Below are 14,512 nucleotides of genomic sequence, written 5' to 3'. Positions count from 1 at the left end.
CCTGCTTCGTAAAGCAGGGGCGCTACAGCTAGATAAAACTTTGTTCCTGATAAATAGTAGTGGGATAGATCTGTCAATACTGCCTCTTTTCTACAGCAGCATGCTGAAGGCTAGAATACCACCCCAGGGCCTCTACTGGAATCTGATGAACTGAGTGGGAGGCTCCTAGCCAATATGGAGGGCAAAGCTCTGTACAAAGTTTGTGAGCAGGTACAGCATCAGACCCAGCTTACGGCACTCCCTGGAGAGCCTGCCTGGAACAGCCTGTATAAGCCCCCCCCCCCCCAATAAGAGAGCTGGCGATCTGCAGTGGAGGGTTTTACACACTATCATTGTTGTTAATTCTTTTATTAGTGTTCTTAACCCTGCCGTAGCTGATTCCCTGTGCTCAGAGAGAGACCGTGTTTCATTGTTTTAGTACGTGCTCCCGGTTATAACCTATTTTTAGTCTTTTAGCTCATCTGTTCACTGGTCTTAACCTGATTTTTAACACCACAGTTTTTATTTAAGGTATAAGAGAAAAAAAAAAAAAAAAACATTGACCAACTAGCGAATTTCCTGCTAGGCCAGGCTAAACTGGCTATGTACAAAAGTAGGAAAAATAAAAGTGCAGGGGAAGGGGGATGAGAATGTTATGACTTTAACATGCTGGTGAAATGCAGAGTTCAGTTGGATTACAGTTACTATAAACTGATGCATGATCTGGAGTGTTTTGAGGAGGTGTGGTATATTAATGATGTTTTGTGTGAAATAGATGGAGAGCAACTTAGTTTTGATTTCTAAAAAATGTAAGGACCGAAGTTGATTCGTGTGTATGGGTAAGGGGGTTTTGTCAAAGGGGGGTTTGTGTTTTTTGATTTATTGCGTGTTTTGTTTAATTATATGAAAATAAAGTAAAATCAAAAGTCAAAAAAGCCTCTCTCCCTTTCCCTTTCCCTCTCCCTCCCTCCTACACGGTTTGCATAGAATTACAATATAAAACTGCTGTCAATTTCACAGAAAGGGATTTCTGGCATATGTCACACTAAGTTTTTACATATATCGAGAGAAGCTCTAATTCAATTGTAATGGAGCTTGGTCTGGGCATATTTAAGAATCTGGGAGTATATGAAGGCATCTGTCTGTGTGTGTCAAACTTACATTGGTACATGTGAATGCAGTGGGTACATTATCATGACATTTGTTCTGTGCACATTGCTGTAGCTTTCCATTGAAGAACATGTTGTATCACCTGGTGTTATGATTACTGCAATGAGTGGTTTAGTGGAGATGTTAAGCCTCTTGTTGACTGACCTTAATTGATGGGATTTATCATTGTTAAAGAAACTGCAGTTCTAGCTTTTTCAGTACGACACTTGCAAGCAGCAAATGTGGTCTTTATGCAGATCTAGCTGAATGACATAATGATATAATGATTTACAGCTTCAGTCTCAATCCCCTCGAAGATTTAATGACGACAAAAAAAAAAAAAAAATCGTCTTATTCCAAACAGAAATTCGATTTATATAAAGAATGTTGGCTGAAGACAAACTGGAAACCTGAAAGTCTAAGGCTATTTCCATTGTCAAGAACATGAGTAACCCATTGCTTTCAACTAGAATTGTTTTTCAATGTCTTTAGATCAGCATGACCTACATCCACAGTATGTACAAGAAACACTTTGTAACAAATGTTTCTGCAAAGTTTAATCCTTGGGCATGGCGTTCTAAAGATATAGCTTTCATAAGATCAAGCTATACTGCGCATCAAATGAAACTTATCACTTATATTTGAGCATCAAAAGAAATGTATCACTTATATTTGAGCATCAAAAGAAACGTATCACGTATATTTGAGCATCAAAAGAAATGTATCACTTATATTTGGATAAAATTCACTAGATGTGATCGAAAAATGACAAACTCTGTTTTAGAGCAGGTGCAATGACTTTTGTGCTAATGCTGCAAAATGATCCGTCAATCTTGGGCAGGTGTTGTGACTCTTGGTCTCCCAGTTCGTGGCCTATCATTGACAGAGTGTGTCTGGTTGTACCGTCTCGCCAGGTTTGAAATTGCTGGCTGTGAGCACCCAAGATGGCGAGCCACAGTACGCTGCCCTAGTCCAGCCTCCAAGGTGCAGCTCTCTTGACAGATGTGGCATATTGTTTTTTTTCTGTGATTTTCTTTATTGCTTTTATACAAGCTTGCAATTCAACAGCTGAAATCACTCCATATCCAGTGTCCAATCAACTGTCTCACTAACTAATAGTCACTCAAGTGTGTCATGGTCAAGGATGAATGATCGACTGATTAAAAAGAAACCAAAAACATTTTGTCAATGTCGAAAATAAATGTGTTATAATAGAGATACATTTCTTTTGATGCTCGGTATATTAGAAGTCAGAACAGAAGCCAAAGCAAGTCAACATTCCAGATTTGAAAACCCTCAAAACCTTATGCCTCTTCAAAGTTTAATCTCAATTGGATGTTTCTCAAGACAGTTACAATGTTGGGCGAGACATTCACATTGAAAAAGCTCCTCGTGCATCACGTTGGAAGACTGTGCCATGATTCCAACCACAACACACATTTTCACTTCTCTATATATCCTGTGTGAGGTCTCTGTGCATTTTACTTGGTTGCTCTATATGGTTTTCAACTTTATATTTTTCTTGTGACCAAAATAGTATAACCTGTCTGCTCTTTTTCTTTTTTGCCAGCCTAAACACAGGTGTTCACAACAGAGTGGAATAGAGACTATAGTAGAACTTTGTACAGATGCATTGTGAAATTAATTTTGGAAATAGCATACACTGCACAGCTACAGTATGAGAAACAAGGCCACAATGTGCTGGGGCAACAAACATTGCTCCATAGACGGTCAGTACTTGCAATTATATTAGTTATTGCATTCACTGCTTGGACAGCAATTGTCTCGAGGAAGGCTTCAGTCATTGAGATAACATTAGAAGCAGCAGAATTACACATTTTCACAGTCGCCTGCTACACTTTTCCCCCCACACAGCAGTGGCACCCTTATAATATACATTCATTCTTGTAGACCACTATAGTCTAGATTAGATTGAAATCAATGTTCACACAATTCTTCAAGGCTTCCTGGTGTTTTGAATATGCCTGTGGGTTTATTTAGCACATAGAATTGATGAGATACTTCAGGGTATCAGTGTATCAGTCACCGTGATTTGAACTCCTGGCACTGAAAACCTCTAAGAATTTGAGGAGTCAACATTAATTGAGCTGCAGTGACAGTATACCAGCCTCAAAGTTATAAAGCTGGGGCTACTTCATCTGCAATATGTAGGCAGATAAATGTAACCGTGTGACTTCAGATCATTTGCATTTAGATGGTGCATCAGACTAGAAATTCTCTCTACAGCTGCCTGACTCAGACTGCAATGTCCCTCCTCAAAGGGGCCATTGGTAAAAATGGACACAGAATTGGTTGCAAATTCACGTTTCAAAAAAGCTACCCACATTAGAATTATGAAGTACTGTGCAATTACATTCTCACTTCAAGATCTCAGTTTGGAATACTATAGGCTACTGTAGTCCTTGACATTGAAAACCCACATTTGCTTTTTACTTTCTATGTGAGTGACTGGATTTCCAATCTTCCTGATGAACTGAATTCAAGGCTCTCTTACTGTGTCTGTCTGAATTCAGCAAGTCAACATCTGTTAATAAATACAGCTGCCAAAAAAACTTCATGGTGCAGTGAGAAGAGTGGCTTGCTACCAACATGTAGCCTAACGGCTGGGGACTGGGTATGCTTTCAGCAGCCTTATTTGTATCACAGAAACCTCTGCGGTGTCAGGGCAGCCCTTTAAGACACTATTTCAAAAGGACATTTCAGTCCAAGCAAGTCTGAGAATGCTACTTAAACATTTCCCATGGGATGTCATTTTTTTGTCCTGAACCTGAGCTTCATTGTGTTTAAAAGTCACTACATCTGTAACATGTTGAGCAATGTTTAAAATGACTGAGTGTGTTTTTAGGGCTAAAATTTGGATAGTCACTCTCGTAATATTATAAATTTAGGTAGGTGCACATTGTATTTAAACTCCACAGGCACAGTACTGATTGCCAACAATCCCCATAGATCACAGAGGTAACAAGACTGAGCATCTGCTCTGCCATTTGAAACTCAGCAGACAATTTATCTTTTCAAAAGACACCACAAAATGACTGCCCCACAAGATCTCAAAATGATGCCATTTATCTAGTTTAGGGGGTTATCTGCCTGGGAAAACGACCAACTGAGACTGTCCCGTTTCCTGTAAGGTAACAAATGGAAGCATATATCTTTTTTGGAAGTTATATTTTCACAGGAGAGATTACTGCAAATGTTTTTGGCACGACTATCAAATTCCACTAACAATACATACTTCATATATTGCAACAGTTCGCCAACATTTCAGTGTTTTACATTTTAGCTATGGGATGCAATTGGCTTGATAAATGTGTGTCTGTAATTATATATATATATATATATATATATATATATATATATATATATATATATATATATATATATATATATATATATATATAGACACACACACACACACACACACACACAGAGAGACACGTGATCTCAGACCAGGTGCACATGACAAAGCTCCAATAGCATTACAGTTGCCCGATGCATTTTTCCTACATCGGACATCTATAACAATATACCAAATATATTAACCCAAATGTCCGCTCTAGTGCATTGACAGTGTAAGGATTATTGCCCACATTGTCGAACAGGTAACACAGCAATAATGATCCATCATGTGGGACGGAACAGAAAAGCCAGAGCACTTCTGGTTATTTATTTATTTATTTATTTATTTATTTATAAAGACCAGCTGCCTCGCACAACAAGGATTCGAACTTGCGATCTCTCGTTGTACGACTCACCCAGCACACTGTGCAGCAGTGATTTTACCTGGTAAGCCATTCGGGTACCCTTAATTATGTGTGTTTTTTTTTTTTTTTTTTTTTTTTACAAAACATTGTATCGCTCTTTCTGCAGTGATTCAGAGGACACATCTTAAACACTATTTTGAAAAGAGCTTTGAAACAGACTTTAAAGTTATAAGTGTAAAACATTGTCAGGATATTACCAATGAAAAGGAATTACAGGAACGTTATTTAAACAGTTGTAGCAGCACATGCAGATGCATATAAATTTAATTTGTGATCCATTACCAGTTTTTACTGGCAATTGATCACGAAGAACAATCAAAAAATCAAAAACAAATACGCAACAAGTTAAAACATCAATACAAATGTTGAAGTTAAAATTACTTAATAAATGATTAAACAAAAGCACTGTGTCATTAGAAACAAATCAAACCTGCACTTCAAAAAAGAAATACAGTTATTATTGACTGCTGAGTGTTTAGGGAATGAGTATCAAAATCTGTTAGATTTCTCCTTCTCAATTTCACGAAGCATGAAATGTTCTAGGAGAAGACTAAAATCTTGTTTGTTTTTTTTTTCTTCTTAATTGACATTAAGGAATCCTGTGAGAACCACATACCTGAACTGCAGGCACAATGTCAATACCGACAGTTAGGAATTCATCAAACTTCAAAAATGGGTTGAAGCAGCTGCCAACATCCAACAAACGAATTTTTCCTGATAGATGAGCCAACCTGGAAGACAGAAGTGGACAAAAAATCTGAACAATGTTTACAGACCCTGCTGTAAAAAAAAAAAAATAATAATAATAATGATAATAATGATAATAATAATAATAATAATAATAATAATAACAACAAATTAAGGAATCAAGAGTAATATAATATACAATAACTTTACAACAGATATTATAAAGTACAAAAATAACTAATGTCAACTACTGACATTTCCAAAGAATGCGTACATGTTGAAAATTCATAAAATATTTAATTGCATTTATGGAATGCTTCTGCAGCCCAACTATTAATATTTAACCATGACAGCAATGATAACAAAACATGGAGGAAGCTGCATTTTACATATGTGGATACCTTTTTTCCCCCCCGATCATTCTTCTGAACATGCACCTATAAAAAGAAATCTGATTAATTTATCAACTGTTTGTGAGGGATTATGATTTGTTCACATCATTGCCGTAATGAAATGCCAGGAGCATTTCATTGCAGGCAGCAGAGATTACAAATAAACCACGTCTTGGATGGGTTCCTCTACGCATTCCCTCTCTTGTTGTAAAGCTGCCAGAAAGGACTATTTACCAAGCTTTGTTTAACAGAAAAAAAGGTGTGTCTGGATTTTGATCCTGCAATTTTATAAACCGAACTGACAAAGTTCAAGAATAATACATTTGATGTTGCAGTACACAACAGTGTCATAACAAACTGCAATCACCTTTTAGGTATTTCACCAAATCAGAGATGTCTGATAACTGCAATGCAGTGTATAATGCGACACGACAGTTGTACGGTCTAATTGTGAATTTTCAAACGGGTAGCAGATAGCTTACAGTAACTGTAAGCTATGTTGTGACACCGACTGATATTAAAGTCATATTTTAAGAAAGTAAAAAAACACCAAGAGTGACTAATATATATATATATAGGGTGTATTTAAATTTAACTAAAAGTAAGTGACTATTATTTTAGGTGAATTTCTCTTTGGGTTACAGAAAGGGAAAGTAAAAGTATTGGTTACAGCAGCGGTTCTCAATTGGTGGTCCGTGGACCACTGCTGGTCTGCCGGCTCCCTTCAGGTGGTCCGTGGAAAGGTTACATAATTTACAGAAAGGAAGCAGCAGCGTAGTTTATAGATCCCATTGTAAACCCAAAATTTGAGACCTTAAAAACTCAGCTACAGAAGCAGGAAGAAAATGCATACATGGAGAATATCTTCAAAAGGGTTTAAACTCTCAGTCATATACAGTTTGAGTGTCTAAAATGTATTCTTTACAGTTTGTGTGTTGCGCTCATGTGCACTCACCACAGAAGCTTGTAAAGTAAGGGACAGCACTTGTCAGGGCATGTGTTGTGATGCATTAACGTTCAGCTGTAGTTGGGTTCAACCAACAAAGCCGTATGTGTGTTAATGCAACACAACGCACAATCCCGACAGTGTTGACTTGTTAAATCTTTGTGTCTTGCTTTTTTTTTTTTTTTTTAACTGAGGTTTTGCTACTTGTAATTCTAGCCATTTGTCTACTATCATGCCTCTGAAAAGATCAAATGTGACTAAATGAATTTCACTCATTTTTTAAAACTTTAAAAGACCTCTTACAACAATGTGTATATTTATTGTGAGTTTAATATGTTGTGTATTGATAAATTAACTGAACTGTGCATCAGCAAAAATAAGTTCCGCCATGCAGTGTACTATTTAACTGCAGGGTAAACAAATCCTCAACAGCCAATCAGCGTCCAAACATTCTGTTTTATAAATAAAGATTACAGATTCGTAGCTCCGACTGTGCTGGTACCTCATGGGTGTATTGTAACTTCACAGATTATTAATTCACATAAATCAATTTCTGCTGAAATTAGCCATTTAATTTGGTGGTATATATATAAAATTTCAGGTGGTCCATGAACAAAAAAGTTTGAGAACCACTGGGTTACTGCATTACATTAATCCACAATTACTGAATCATCTAAAAACCTTGCTTGCGTTACAGCCTTGTCATACCCCACACACCAGCTGCTGTTCTATTTGTATTTGGTTTGGAGTGGATTTTTATCTTTTCCCCTTTCATGAATATTAATATCCCAGGCAGATGTAGTCCTGTAATCAAGATTATGGTCTTGCTATAGAAGGGTAATTAAAATATTATGAGACAGATGTCTATGATCTTCATAAATCAAATGTTTTGAAGAAATTAAAAATGTTACTGTTTGACAGTCAAATTCCTAGCTCAGATAGCCGGCATGTTATTCATCCTAGACAGCTGGCTAACAAAAGGCTTTTTAATTGGTCATAATGACTCATGTATTCCAAAGATTTTAAATCCTACTGTATACATACATTAATTTCGGAGGTTAATCCATGACATGCTAATTAAACAATGCTTATTGTCCCCTAATACACGTTTTTTTGTTTTTTTAATTTAGTATTCAGCAATTTATTTTTTTTTTAAAATAATTTTTCTCCCAATTCCCCGCGCTAACTCAGGAGTGGCGAAGATGAACACACTCTGTCCTCCGAAGCGCGTGCCATCAGCCGACTGCTTCTTTTCACACTGAAGACCCACCATGCAGCCACCTCAGAGCTACAGCGCAGCTCTGGGCAGCTTACAGGCAAGCTCGCAGGCGCCCGGCCAGACTACAGGGGTCGCTGGTGCGCGGTGAGCCGAGGACAGCTTGGCCGACCTAAGCCCTTTATTTCTGGTTTGGAGCAAAATTTCACATGCCCACAATATGACCGCCATCATGGGTCACAGGTCAAAGGGAAGTGCACGGTTACAACTTCCCAGAGGACTTTCCATAATACCAAATATGAAGTCTGAAATATTACAGTAGCAGTTGTAGTGCTGGTGACTTGTCAAATACATGTAAGCTCCCTTCACAGGTATGCCTAAAATAACAAGAACTATAAAGAAAAGGGATTTAAAGCTAGATAACAGTTACCCCTCTCTAAAGGCTTTCCTGAAAAAACGCTTTATAGTGCAAGAAGTCATCAGGAATGGGTTTCAACAGATTACACCGCACTTGTCTGAGAAGGGTAGATACATTGATTCATTCAGCACAGCATGTGTGCATTCCTGGTCGTCTAAGAGCATCACAGACCTGTCATTGTGATATCTTGTATGGTGTTAAGAGTCAAGAGTCAATAGCAAGATAATAGCAAGACACTTTATTCCCCCCCTCCCCAACTACAACTGCATATTTTCAGAGCTACAATTACAGTATTGATTGAAGGCAAACTTGTTAGAGAAATGCTAGGTTCGGTTCATGATGCACTGTTATAAGGGATGACATGATAAACTATTGTCTCAACTTTATTATAGTTTAGTTTACTTTATTATATTTAGTTCTGAAGAATCACAAAGAAAAATAATTCTGTAGAGTTACTCAAATCACCGAACTGTTGCATTGTTCCAAAGAAGATGTACATTTCCTACATTATTTTTCCACAGATGTCCACAGTAATGTATGCTGAGAGAGACTTCTAAAGTACTCTGAGTCCTATTATCAATGAGGTAGAAAAACAGGATAATTACCAATCTTTTCAGCACATGCACAAGGGAACAAACCAACAGCAAGCAACACACAAACAAAAAAAAGCAGATGACTAAAACTATCCAAGTGCTTCAGTACGTGACAAAGCTGAAGAGAGCTGTTCTTACTGTTCAGCAGGGCATTGCTGGTATTATACCAGCATAGATTGCGCAATTGCGTACTCTGTGAATGAATGGGTATTTTAAATAATCTTTTAAACATCTGAGACGGCTCAGTAGCGGCATTTGTGTGTGAAAGGGGTGAAATGTATTTTATTTTTTTATGTACACAAAAGGTTAACATGATTAAAAAATAATACACTTATTAATATATTATATATATATATATATATATATATATATATATATATATATATATATATATATATATATTACAGCTCTGGAAAAAATTAAGAGACCACTGCAAAATGATCAGTTTCTCTGGTTTTACTATTTATAGGTATGTGTTTGGGTAAAATGAACATTTTTGTTTTATTCTATAAACTACTGACAACATTTCTCCCAAATTCCAAATAAAAATATTGTCATTTAGAGCATTTATTTGCAGAAAATGACAACTGGTCAAAATAACAAAAAAGATGCAGTGTTGTCAGACCTCGAATATTGCAAAGAAAATAAGTTCATATTCATTTTTAAACAACACAATACTAATGTTTTAACTTAGGAAGAGTTCAGAAATCAATATTTGGTGGAATAACCCTGATTTTCAAGCACAGCTTTCATGCGTCTTGGCATGCTCTCCACCAGTCGTTCACATTGATGTTGGGTGACTTTATGCCACTCCTGGCGCAAAAAATTCAAGCAGCTCGGCTTTGTTTGATGGCTTGTGACCATCCATCTTCCTCTTGATCACATTCCAGAGGTTTTCAATGGGGTTCAGGTCTGGAGATTGGGCTGGCCATGACAGGGTCTTGATCTGGTGGTCCTCCATCCACACCTTGATTGACCTGGCTGTGTGGCATGGAGCATTGTCCTGCTGGAAAAACCAATCGTCAGAGTTGGGGAACATTGTCAGAGCAGAAGGAAGCAAGTTTTCTTCCAGGACAACCTTGTACTTGGCTTGATTCATGCGTCCTTCACAAAGACAAATCTGCCCGATTCCAGACTTGCTGAAGCACCCCCAGATGAGTCCAATTTTCAGCTTTGCCCAACACCTGGTCGTCTAATGGTTAGACGGAGACCTGGAGAGGCCTACAAGCCACAGTGTCTCGCACCCACTGTGAAATGTGGTGGAGGATCGGTGATGATCTGGGGGTGCTTCAGCAAGGCTGGAATCGGGCAGATTTGTCTTTGTGAAGGACGCATGAATCAAGCCAAGTACAAGGTTGTCCTGGAAGAAAACTTGCTTCCTTCTGCTCTGACAATGTTCCCCAACTCTGACGATTGGTTTTTCCAGCAGGACAATGCTCCATGCCACACAGCCAGGTCAATCAAGGTGTGGATGGAGGACCACCAGATCAAGACCCTGTCATGGCCAGCCCAATCTCCAGACCTGAACCCCATTGAAAACCTCTGGAATGTGATCAAGAGGAAGATGGATGGTCACAAGCCATCAAACAAAGCCGAGTTACTTGAATTTTTGCGCCAGGAGTGACATCAAAGTCACCCAACATCAATGTGAACGACTGGTGGAGAGCATGCCAAGACGCATGAAAGCTGTGCTTGAAAATCAGGGTTATTCCACCAAATATTGATTAAGTTAAAACATTAGTATTGTGTTGTTTAAAATTGAATATGAACTTATTTTCTTTGCATTATTCGAGGTCTGACAACACTGCATCTTTTTTGTTATTTTGACCAGTTGTCATTTTCTGCAAATAAATGCTCTAAATGACAATATTTTTATTTGGAATTTGGAAGAAATGTTGTCATAGTTTATAGAATAAAACAAAAATGTTCATTTTACCCAAACACATACCTATAAATAGTAAAACCAGAGAAACTGATAATTTTGCAGTGGTCTCTTAATTTTTTCCAGAGCTGTATCTATCTATCTATCTATCTATCTATCTATCTATCTATCTATCTATATATCTATATATATCTATCTATATATATCTATCTATATATATATATATATAGAGAGGCTAAAAACAAATCCTTTGGGAAGAATGATAATTTTTAAAAGGTACTAAGCTTTTTTCTTTCACTGAAATTGTATGCAATCCAATTATAGCTGTCATAAAAAGACCACAATCTGTACAAATGAATAGCCAAATGTCATATCATATTTAAAAAAAAAAAAAAAACACACACACACAACAAAAAGCTTACAAAAGGTTACTAATGAACCAAGAGCTGTTAATTGAAGGATAAATTGCACTGCAGCACACAGAAATGTGTATGTGAACTGTCACCATGACAACCTTGTTCTACAAGATTCCTACAATAGCCATTAACAATCCTGAATGATTACAGTAAATAGTCTTGGCTGCACGACACTGTGCTTTGTAGAGTGGAAAATGTCATTTATTGCCACCAGGGACTTGTGTGGTTACACTAGAAGTGCACTGTTAGGGCTTCATAATGAATAGAAACAGGATGGGAATGAAATACGTCACAGTAAAGTGAAATGCTAGATAAATTATACCAGCTAGGGATGCTGAAAACTGCGTAACGCACAAACTCCAAAGGCTTTGCTGCTAATGGAATCAACTGCCAAACATGAATACAATGAAGCAGAGAGAAAGAGAGAAAGAGACCAAATACAGCTCAACACACAAGGTCTCACAATTGAGATGGATTCATAATTGATGACAAAAAGTTACACTTTTGTATCCTGACTTAGCAACCACGTAGGGGTTAATATAAATCACTCTTAGCACTTCCTCTCTACCATTAAGGATAACAGAGATGTGCACAAGCTGCAGTATGCCCATAACTCACAAGAACAGATGCCGGTTCAATAATGACAGACTGCTGCTGCAGCATCATTCGCCAAAGATCTGTCAGGCACTTGCATGCAATTCTGCAATTTATTTACAAATTACAGTTCAGTAGTTACAGTATACTACCTGGTGCTGAAGCACAAACTTATACATGTGACTCAAACTCCTTGCTTGACAGTACAAAAATTCATTTTGGCACCCATATTGGATCAGAGGATCATTTGGACTGAAGTGTTTATGCAACCCTAGAGCAATATGAAGTGCTAGGTCTGGATCATTGATATGGCCAGTGATTAAACCTGTGAAATGGTTAGCTCTGGTAATGGATCTTGACTAAAAGAATCATAGAAAACATTTGTTTACCGACAATAAAGGCAGTAATGTCTCTCAAAGTCTGTGGTTTGTATCATTGGTATGGAAAGAGGTTACAACAATGTGGCACTGCAATGATGAATTATTCCTTAATTCTATCTTGAATATTCACCCCACTGTCTAAATAATTCAGCATCCCTTCAAAAGCATAATGGGCATGCACACTTTCTTTAGCAACTGATGTTGCATACTTATGCAAGCCCATGAAATGAAACAATCTTTGGATGAAGAATTTAAAAAGGTTCATCACAACTGGGTAAGTATTCTCCAGATATTTTGGTAAAACTGTAATGTGTGGCATGCGTACAACTCTGTCGCTGTACTTACTGCTGCCAGTCAAGCAGGAAAAATCTTGCACTGTCGTAGTTCTGACCAAAGAGCTGAAACAGAGGTCCAGCACTTGAAAGCTTCTAAATGTGAATGCACTGCAGCTGTACTCCGCACTCGGGTGCCAAGCTAAAGACCGCTAACAACTTGCTTTCATTAGGAATTTACAGAACATATACACATTTTCTTTTTGTCCACAATTATACATTTTAGCCAGCTGAAACATATACATAGAAAAACAAATCAGGTTTAAATAGTTGGCCTCTTTGCTTTAAAATACAGCCTGTAGTAAAACTAGATGTGATTCAGAATTACTATGATGTTATATTTATTAAACTTGGTTTAGTTGTAATGTATTCAATATAAATATTGGTATATTTTAATATATTTTAATATATTTGTGTATTTTATGTATGTGTGAGTGTGTGTATACATGTGTTTGTATTGATATTGCTTGGATGTATAATTGTTGTATTGTTTATTACAGAGTATGGTCTACTTAGGTCTCTCTGCACTATTGAGATGTACCTGCAGGCACAAAGCGAAATAAATAAATAAATAAATAAATAAATAAAATGTTGACACATCACTATGGAAACCACATGTACTTTTATGTTTCCAAAAGATGAGAGGCATTATATTAGGTTCATTTATGTTGTAAATCTGGTTTTCCATTTTTTTAAATGCCCTCTGTTTTTTCTGCACTTTACTGAATGTTTTTTTTTCTTTTTCTTTTTACATATCAAGATTTGTAGCACTGCAGTGTTGATAATGGTTTAGCATCTGAACCATACCTTTATTTAATGTGAGTTACATGTACCAAGTATGAAGTGATTCAGATCAGTGATGACAATAAATTGAATTGTGTTGGATTGGTTGCCAGAGACCGATGACATAATCCTCCTTTCACAATTATAAATGGAGTGTTTATCTCCACTACACTGAACATCACTATGTAAACAGAACAACTGCCACTTTCACTTCACCCACTTTCCATGTTTTGAAGTAACAGAATATAAGACAAAAATGTTCCATTTTCAAAAAATTTAGAGTTTACAAAATGTTTTTTGTCTCACAGACAACAAACGTGCCAAGTGATCTAACTCGGTGCTCAGTCACAAACAGTAATAAAAAAAGGCCAAGCTGTTCTGTAAACAAGTACACTATAATAGCAGAGACAAAAAGTCTACAGTATATACCTACAGTACCTGGGAAAAACAATTATTTTAGTCAGTAACAATGAAAACTGAGCCATTATTTCTATTATGCCTGATGTTTTTTGATTTTATATTTATAGCAGAATGAATAATGGTTTACAGGGCATAAAGCAAACACATAATTTAGTAAACACAGACTGCAGTGCTATTCACTATGAAAGGGTTATTTGGTTTTCTTATGGCAATGCATTTCATACACACAAGGATTAAATCAAATCGTTGCTAGGAATCATAATCACCACTCATAAGAGTCAGAGCAATTGTAAAGGAGATCCAAAGGCTGCAGAGACATACATTTCTCAGCAAGTAAATTACTTTTTTTCTGCTTCATTTCAAATGAAAAGGAATCTTATGTTCAATTATATCTGAATTTGAAAAAATGTGAACCACTTTTGAACAATAAGATTAGGCATGTCAGTGACATTCATCCCTGTCACAGCTCTAAATTAATGTCGAGCTATCGTTATCATAATTTGCTTCTCTTTGCACAAGTTATTGAACACATCGTAATAT

At 36.9% G+C, this 14,512-nt stretch overlaps 1 protein-coding gene across 1 annotated transcript in view; it reads right to left on the bottom strand.

The window, feature by feature from the left end:
* bmt2 (base methyltransferase of 25S rRNA 2 homolog) overlaps positions 1–14,512 on the bottom strand; it is a 51,347-nt gene that overhangs the window by 5,098 nt on the left and 31,737 nt on the right. The window contains exon 5 of the mRNA XM_034027068.3: positions 5,530–5,644. Within this exon, the coding sequence (XP_033882959.3) occupies positions 5,530–5,644 (115 nt within the window). The remainder of the gene's footprint in view (positions 1–5,529; positions 5,645–14,512) is intronic.

Source organism: Acipenser ruthenus, chromosome 7 (assembly GCF_902713425.1).
Source record: "Acipenser ruthenus chromosome 7, fAciRut3.2 maternal haplotype, whole genome shotgun sequence".
Lineage (NCBI taxonomy): Eukaryota > Metazoa > Chordata > Actinopteri > Acipenseriformes > Acipenseridae > Acipenser > Acipenser ruthenus.
Note: the sequence above shows the minus strand (reverse complement) of the source record. Positions and strands in the feature narration are given on the sequence as shown.